Raw genomic sequence first — 9,359 nt, 5'->3', positions numbered from 1 at the left:
ATCTATTTATATATTTTTAGGAGCCCCTTTTAATATACTGATATATATGCCTTTTATTGACTTTATAGATATACTTTATCTTTTTATCATAGATTTTATAGTATGCCCATATTTTATATGTGGGTTCTATATATTTATTTATGTTTGAGTGTGGCTTGTTTTATTATCTATGTCTGGGTTTTATATATATATTTGTGGTTTCCATTAATTGTATATTTATTTATGATCCAATGACATAGTTATAGTGTGTCCACATCTCTATATGGATCGCTCGCTATGGCACATACCTCGTATTAGCAAGCATCTATGTACACTACTGTACTGGGCGATTTTGACACTACAAGCCCATTGGCTGATGTGACAAAGGTTGGGCGCGCCTGCAGTTCTCGCTGTCGAGATGCGCGCGCAACTTGTCTGTCACAACAGTGTGTTTTGATGCCCGGACCCATTGTGGGCAGTGGCTTCAATCCACAATGTGCGGCTGCGCGGGTTAATGAGCCATGAGCTCACTTCCGCCCACTTGATGGCATTGGTTTCACTGACGTTAGCACGTCAAAGTGAGACCAGCGTCACCTCGCTGCATCGAACGTTCCCGGTCCCGATTGGACAGGGATTGTAAGTACACGCCCCACTTCCGCCCTTCGCCTGGCATGGACCTCGCGATGCCCGATACGCACGCGCGGGTCAGATGCCATGACGGCGATCAAGTGGGCGGTACTAAGGGACGTGCTCTGATATTTAACAGGTCGCCGAATGTTGCAGCCACACCCTCAGACGAAGTCAGCCAATGACGAAACGCGTCAGGGTATGGCCAACATCGGACGACCCATAGACTGTCAGCCTGGTGGATCAGGAACAGAGGAACGCGCCGGAGCGCCAGAAACTGTTTTCAACAGGCACAGTACAATTTAATGCTTATGTTTCACTGCATTGTGGTACGCATATTTTATAAGGGGACCTGTGGGTTTTACAATAAACTTTTTTAAAACGGTAATACACTATCCAAAGTTTATTCCTTTATATGTACACAAGCAAGACACACTTAAGCAGGAGTGGTGGAGAGTGCAAGGCTGGTGGCAGAGGCGGATGTGTATCCAATGCTGGTTTTTATTCTTGGTCTGGTGAGTGCATCCCCATAAGGGGATAGTATCCCCCCACGTGGTGAAACACAAACCCCCTGGTGATGAGGAGCACACATTGATGAAGACACTATTTACTGCTGTTGTCCACCTGCACCATTATTGTGATACCTATGTCACCATAGAACTTTTGATTCAGAGTCCACACTCTGTTTGTAGCGCTGCTACAGTACACATTGAACTGTTTTGACTGCACAGTCATATATCCATTTCCTGTGTTTACTGTCATTTGAAATACAGGACTCTCTGAAAACATGTGGTGCGGCTATTTCAAGATGCACAATAAGGAGGCCCTTGAAAAAAGATGGGCTGCATGGCTGCATCACCAGAAGAAAGACATTACTATGCAAATGCCACAAAGTATCCCACTTACAATACAAGCACAGAGACAAGCCTCAAGCCTTCTGGCACAAAGTCATTTGGAGTGATGAGACCAAATTTCAGCTTTTTGGCCACAACCATAAACGCTACATTTGGAAAGGAGTTAACAAGGCCTACGTTGAAAGGTACAGAGGTGGATCGCTGATGTTTTGGGGATGTGTGAGCTACAAAGGCACAGGAAATTTTGGTCAAAATTGTTGGCAAGATGAATGCTATATGTTATCAAGAAAACTAGAACATTTGCATTCATCAGCCACGAAGCTGCGCATGGGACGTACTTGGACATTCCAACATGACAATGATCCAAAACACAAGGCCAAGTCGACTTGCCATTGGCTACAGCAGAATAAAGTGAAGGTTCTGGAGTGGCCATCTCAGTCTCCTCACCTCAATATCATTGAGCCACTCTGGAGAGGTCTCAAACCTGCAGTTCATGCAAAACAGCCCAAGAATTTACAGGAACTGGAGGCTTGTTTGCCAAGAGGAATGGGCAGCTTTACCATCTGAGAAGATAAAGAGCCTTATCCACAAATACCACAAAAGACTTAAAGCTGTCATTGATGTTGAAGGGTGCAATACACAGTATTAAGAACTGGTGAATGTAAACTTTATACCCCTATAACAGGGTCATTTGGGTAGTTTCTGTTGCCATTATGATTTAAAAAGAATAAACACAGTTGATTGATAATAAATGGCTTCAGCCAAACATTAACCATGAGTGAAAGAAAAGTATTTGTGCTATCATTCATATTCTCTGAAAAAATGGCCAAGAAATCATAAATTCTGCCAGGGTATGTAAAGTTATGTGCACAACTGTAATAAAATATTTGCAAAAATGTGTGGGATGTACTCACTTTTGTGAAATACTGTAGCAATTAATTTCATTGCCATATGCAAGCATTTTATTAAATGAAATTGATTAATTCAGTTTTTTCTGTTGTGATTAATTATGGTTGGCCAGAGCAAATCACATGGTACAGTGATTGTGATTGGTCCAGTCTGCACCATGTAATCACACTGACCAATCATAGCTAGTAACACAATTGTATACCGTAGATGACTTGAAAGAAAGCCATCCATTGTTTACAACTGTGATGAAACCTGCTGTGATTGGTTACAGTGGTCACAGGGTACCAGCAGCAAGCTGGTGACCTCTCTCCACTGACAGGGATGATGGTATAGGGACGGGTGTCACAGGCCCTTGAAGCACGTCTACAGGGATCAGTCATTGACTGTGTCCGTGGATGTAGTCAGTGACTAATTGCGCCAATGCACGGCCCACGGCTGTGCGCAGCATGCAATCCAAGAGGTCATATGATGTCCACCCAGATCGACGAGAGGTTCCCGCCAGTGTCAACTTGCCATAAGCCAGGTTGGAACCGGTTAAGGAAATTCCTCCAAGTTAGGAGGGTAGCCAAGATGGTGGGGTGATTAGTAATAATATCTTTTGAGATCTGGTAATACCATGCCCCTAGCTTGTTTATGCTTTATTAAGAGTTTTGAAAGCATCTGGAAGCCCTCTTGGCCTGCCAAATAAATTGAGCTAGCACGTGCTGTAGTGCATTAAAAAAAGAATTAGCCAATGGGATTGGAAGGGCTCTAAAATTGTATCTTTGAAAGAGTTAACATTTTGAATGCTGCCAGTCTACCTGACCAATATAAATAATATTTACAAAGCTTATCTAATTCACTTTGTATCACTAGTAACAGAGTAGTATAATTTGCTGAATACAGGTTTGGCATTGGTTTCTTAAGTTTAATACCTAAGTAGGATAACGGTTACTGAGACCAAATGTAAGGTAGGCTGTTATGTAGTAATGAAAACGTGACCGCATCTAATTTAACATTCAGTATTGTAGATTTAGATTAATTTACTATGAAATAGGGGACACCTTGGAAGGATGGTAGTATACTGTGAATGGTGGGAAGGGACAGGCCCGAGTTGGATAACATTAGGATAATGTCATCTGCAAATAGAGATGATGTTGAATTGGTCTCCAATTTTGACCCCTGAGATGTTAAGGTGGGTTGTAATCTTCTCGACTAGGGGTTCCAACAATAAAGCAAAAATCAATGGTGATAAGGGGCATCTTTGATGGGTGCCATTGGTTTTGAAGAAGCTCTGTGATAACATGCCTTCAGAATATACTCTAGCTGACGGTTTGGTGTATAAGGCCATGACCACAGAGTAAATGGTACTAGAGAGGCCAAATTTTATTACGGTTTGAGAAAGATAGTCACAGTGTATGCCTTTTCTGCATCTAAGATTAGTAGAGGCACTTTGTGGGGAATGACATGATAGGACCCTGTGCATAGCATTTGGAGCCTTTCTACCAGTCACAAAGTCCAGCTGGTCTGGTTTGATCAACAAGGACAACCATTTTGCTATATGATTTGCTATAATTTTAGCATATACAGTATTTGTAAACCTGTGTTCAGCAAAGAAATTGGACGAAAGCTCTGGGGTTGATTTAGTTCTTTCTGCGGTTTAAGGAGTGTTATAACAGTAGCACATAACATTTATGATGGGAAGGAGGCTAATGTTACAGCAGCATTATATATCTTCTCTAGGTGTGGACTGAGTAATGGAGAGTGCAATCTCTAATAATCTGCCAAAAGCCCACCTGGCCTGGGGGTTTTGTTCATAGGTAAAGTTGTTATGGTAGTCTTCCTGGAATTTTTTAAACATGAAATAGATTCATTAAGTAAATCTAATTGAGTTTGGGCCAATTTTGGCAGACAGACTGAATCCAAAAAGCTAGAAATAACCAGAGAATCCTATAATACTTGCTAAAGGCATCTGCAATTTCCTGCAGGTTGTATAATTTAGCCATTGCAAAGGAGTAAAGGATATATGGGATTTTCTGTTTATGCACCCTTTCTTTGATATGTGATGCCAAAAGTTTACCAGCTTTGTTGAAGTTACATTTTTTTTAAGGTGGCAGTTGTGATATGAAAACAGAGATTTGCCTGGCTTGCGCTAATTGAGAACTAATATTTGGAAATGGTGTTAATTCTAAAAGTTCTATAGTGGTGAGAAGTGTATCTATCTGCTGCAACCTCTGTCTTTTTTGCAACGACACAAATTTTTTGGAAATTACCTATTATATGTGCTTTATGAGCATTCCAAAAGGTGTAGGGGTCCCCAACAGATGGTTCATTGGTGGCAAAATATTCCCTTAATTCTTTGAATATTTTTTTCACCGTTGCTGGCTGTAAGGCCTCGTACACACGACTGAACATGTCTGCTGAAACTGGTCCGCAGACCAGTTTCAGCGGACATGTTCGGTCGTCTGTACGTCCGACCGGACAATTTTCCGGTGGATCGGACAGGTTTCCAGCGGACAAATGTTTCTTAGCATGCTAAGAAACATGTCCGCTGGAAGCCTGTACCGGACATGTCCGCTCGGCCGAAAGCCCTCGCATGCGTCAAAGTGATTCGACACATGCGTGGAAGCATTGACCTTCCAGGGTCGCGCACGTCGCTGCGTCATCGTCGCGGCGACGGCGCGGCCACGTCACCACGTATCCTGTACGCGGGGATTTTGGTTTGATGGTGTGTACAACCATCAGACCAAAATCCGGCAGCGGACATGTCCGATGAAAACGGTCCGGCGGACCGTTTTCATCGGACAGTCCGTCCGTGTGTACGAAGCCTAATAGTAAATGGGTGTCATTACTCCACATATAATAAAGACATCACAGGCTCCCTCCACTGTCACAAAGATAGGAGCATAATCTCAGACTTAGATAAAACTCTGCAATAATAATTTATCTGTCAGCAGTAAGTCAATTCTTGAATAGGTTAAGTAAGAATGTGAAAAAAAGGTGAAGTCTTTTCCCGTGGATTGCTGGCACCTCCAGATATTATATAAGCTGGAGGAAGATATAAAGGGGCAGATTCACGTAGATGGGTGTATTTTTGGGCGGGCGTAACGTATTTGATTTACGTTACGCCGCCGCAAGTTTTTCAGGCAAGTGCTTTATTCACAAAGCACTTGCCTGTAAAGTTGCGGCGGCGTAGCGTAAATCACCCGGCGGAATTCAAATTCGGCGAGTAGGGGATGTGTTTCATTTAAATGAAGCGCGTCCCCGTGCCGAACAAACTGCGCATGCGTCGTAAATGGCGTCCAGCCCCATTCACGGACGACTTACGCAAACGACGTAAAATTTCAAAATTTCGATGCAGGAATGACGGCCATACTTAACATAGGATACCCCACCTAGGGGGCAGCTTTATCTTTACGCTGGCATAGCTCTTAGGGAAACAGCGTATCTTTACTGTGACGGGCAAGCGTATGTTCGTGAATCGGCGTATCTACTAATTTGCATATTTTACTCCAAATTCAATGGAAGCGCCACCTAGCGGCCAGTGGAAATATTGCACCCTAAGATACGACGGCGCAGGCCATCGTATCTTAGGTAGGTTTAAGTGTATCTCAGTTTAAGCATACACTTAAACATGCGACGGGCTTAGATTGTGAGTTACGTCGGTGTATCTACTGATACGCCGGTGTAACTCTTTGTGAATCTGGCCCAAAGTCTTTAGTATAGTTCTGTGTGAAGAGCTTGGATGCTTTGGGTACAGCATTAATATCGCCACATATAAGTACAAACCCTTGTCACAGGATGTCTACTTTTTTCCATAGCTTCCTCAAGAATGACAGCTGTCGTGTATTGGATAAGTAGAACCGTTAAAATGTTATCCTACTTACTGTATAACTCTAAGGCTGGCTATACGTTAAGCAATTTTCTGCTCTATTGTATTCTGACAGCAGGAGGTCTCTTCATCATCAGAATACAATTATTACAGCTGCCAGCTATAGACCATGGCAGAGATTGTATGACAAAAACCCAACAGGCTGATTGTACTGAAGTCGATTGATAGGTCGACTTCAGTACAACCAGTCTGTCCATAGATGGATCAAAATTTGGTCGGTTCCTGCTGAACCAGCTGAATTTCGATCTGTCTGTGGGGAGCTTTAGTATGTGCATATTACTACCATTTTTTTTAGATCAAGAAGCATATAATGATATAATAACAATAAGCATTATTGCATCTGATCATTTAAAATTATAACACTTTACTTTAGTTACTGATTTAATGTAATTGCCGAGTGATTTAAATAAACATATGGTTTATGACATATTATGATGTAATTAATTTATTGCAAGTACTGAAAATACAATGGTTACATAATTTTTAATAACTGTGCTGGACGCGCCTGAAAGATCCAATTCTGGGGTTAGTTGCTCCCCAGTCAGTGTATCTTCTATACTCTCCAGGTCTCAGGTAATATTGACGACCTCTGTAGTTGGGCTCCTCGTAGAACACCCAGTATCCATCTTGTACATGTGCAGAATGAATGTCATGGTAATTAAATTTTTCATAGACATGAGGACAGTCTTCGGTGAGCTCCATCATATGACCTCTAAAGTCTTCTTTCTCATAGATTCTGATTGTGAATGGTCCACGATGCTTTATTTAAAAAAGTACACTAAACTGAATTAATAAGGAATTTAATACAATTTTACAAAAAAATATATATATATTTTTATAAAATAAGTTAACATAAAGTATATTATTAGACATCAAAAAGAAATAAGAAACACATCTCTGTAATAAATTTTAGTGCTGCAGTTGTTTGATATTAATACAGTATGACACTAGCAAGCGTGTACCCATTCATTAAACAGATCAAAAAGAAGATTCATATTACACATATTCCTGAAAAATGACTTTAAGCAGGTGGGTTTTGTAGCAACTACCAGTCAACACAACTCAAAGCATATGACACCAAGTGTGCTGGCAATATATGCTTTGACTTGTTTGTTGAACACATTGTAATATAGAAGTCCTATTTTGTGAAGATACAAAAGCAATTTCTCATGCTTGCAGTGGTAGAAAGTAGATCTACAGAAACAGTTATGTGCAGTTACATTGATCCTTCATTAATGAAAAACAAGAAGGGGTTAAAACAAACCACATATGACTACAAATAATTAGTGCACGTTTATAGAATCCTGTTGTTTTAACCGGTTCCCGACCGGCGCACGACGATGTAGGTCGACAGAATGGCACGGCTGCGCAAATGGGCATACAGGTACATCCCCTTAAATTTGCGAGCCGTGTGGTCGCGCACAAGCCACGCACCCTAAGAGTTACAAAAACTCCCTAGGACACACTTAACCCCTTCAGCGCCCCCTACAGGTTAACCCCTTCACTGCCAGTGTCATTTTTACAGTAATCAGTGCATTTGTGTAGCACTGATCGCTGTAAAAATTACAATGGTCCCAAAATGGTGTCAAAGGTGTCCGATGTGTCCGCCATAATGTCGCAGTCACAACAAAAATCGCTGATCGCTACCATTACTAGTGAAAAAAATTATAATTATAAAAATGCCATAAAACTATCCCCTATTTTATAGACGCTATAACTTTTGCGCAAACCAATCAATAAACACTTATTGCGATTTTTTTTCCAAAAATATGTAGAATGATACGTATCAGGCTTAAACTGAGGAAAAAATTTGTTTTTTTATATATTTTTTGGGGATATTTTATTATAGCAAAAAGTTAAAATATTGAATTTTTTTCAATATTGTCACTATATTTTTGTTTATAGCGCAAAAAATAAAAACTGCAGAGGTGATCAAATACCACCAAAAGAAAGCTATATTTGTGGGAAAAAAAGGACATCGATTTTGTTTGGGAGTGACATCGCACGACCATGCAATTGTCAGTTAAAATCGACACAGTGCTAAATCGCAAAAAGTGGCACAGTCTTTAACCAGCCAAATGGTCTAGGGCTTAAATGGTTAAGGGGTTAAATGGAGAGGCCATAACCATATTTGTAAAGGGGGTCTAAGTCGATTATACCTTTTATGGGTGGATGGGAGGGGGTTTGAATGAGTTACAACTTCACAACAAAATCTGTGAGAGGGAATAGTTGGGGCTGTAGCTCAGGCTTCACATGTAACATACTATATCTATAGAACACTGTATGATATTGGTATAGTATACAGCATACAGTTGTGAAGTACTGTGACTAGAAACTTAATTATTATTCATACCTGTGGAGTCACGCGGCAGGATCTGACAGAATCATTGTATCCCATCCATTGCTGGAAATCAGGATATTCCCCTCTCTTTAGGAAGTACTGGTGTCCTCTGTAATTGGGGAACTCATACAGGATCCAGTTTCCATTTTCCACTCGGATGGAGTTACAACGACTGAAGTATGAAGACAAATCTGAACAGTCAGAGTCACACTCATAGGAGCGTCCCTGGAAGTTCCTGTCCTCGTAGAAAATTATCTAAAAAAAAAAAACAAGGTACATGTGATTTCATGTTCTGTGAATACTGGATCAAATGTAATTTATGTGTAAAATGAAATACATGTTATTTTCTGTAGACTTTTGAAAAAGTTCATTAATACAGGATAGCATTAAAATCTTGCTAATACCATACCTTAACCATATTGATGTTTGCTCTGTTTCAGTCTAGTTATTGTTGCACTGCAGATGGTGGGGTCCTTTTAAACTATTTGTGATGATGATGTCTGCAAAGTTTGTTTTCTGTCAACTTAAAAAAAAATATATAGAACTTTTGTCCCTTATTGTTTGTGAGACTTTTCTGTATTTGTTACTATTGTTTAGAAATGCTTACAATGTGGGTTGTGCTTTGTTAAACAAAGCCTAAGCAGATAATAGAACTTTGTGTAGTTTCTCAGAAAATACTTTCACGTTTCATGTGATTCTCAGTCTATGCCATTTTGAATGTTACACTTTTACTACTAACCTACGAAAAGTGAAAATCATTGCCTGCATCTATCTTGAA

The 9,359-nt window shown here is 40.4% G+C and overlaps 1 protein-coding gene across 1 annotated transcript; it reads right to left on the bottom strand.

Annotated features, from left to right (window-relative positions):
- Window positions 1-6,669: 6,669 nt before the first annotated feature.
- LOC120943810 (gamma-crystallin 1-like) lies at window positions 6,670-9,078 on the bottom strand. The gene is made up of 3 exons (XM_040357354.1): window positions 8,991-9,078; window positions 8,594-8,836; window positions 6,670-6,999 (listed from the first exon to the last, which is right to left on the bottom strand). The coding sequence occupies exons 1-3, from the start codon at window positions 8,997-8,999 to the stop codon at window positions 6,724-6,726; spliced, it is 528 nt and encodes a 175-aa protein (XP_040213288.1). The 5' UTR covers window positions 9,000-9,078; the 3' UTR covers window positions 6,670-6,723.
- Between the last annotated feature and the right edge of the window lie 281 nt (window positions 9,079-9,359).

Source organism: Rana temporaria, chromosome 6 (assembly GCF_905171775.1).
Source record: "Rana temporaria chromosome 6, aRanTem1.1, whole genome shotgun sequence".
Classification (NCBI taxonomy): Eukaryota; Metazoa; Chordata; class Amphibia; order Anura; family Ranidae; genus Rana; species Rana temporaria.
This window is presented reverse-complemented; position numbering and strand designations above follow the sequence as displayed.

What these genes read in the sequence shown, in the direction of transcription:
- LOC120943810 (XM_040357354.1), bottom strand. An exon ending in CCTGCCGCGTGACTCCACAG is followed by an intron (nt 7,000 to 8,593) that starts GTATGAATAATA and finishes TTTTAAATAAAG; the next exon opens with CATCGTGGACCATTCACAAT.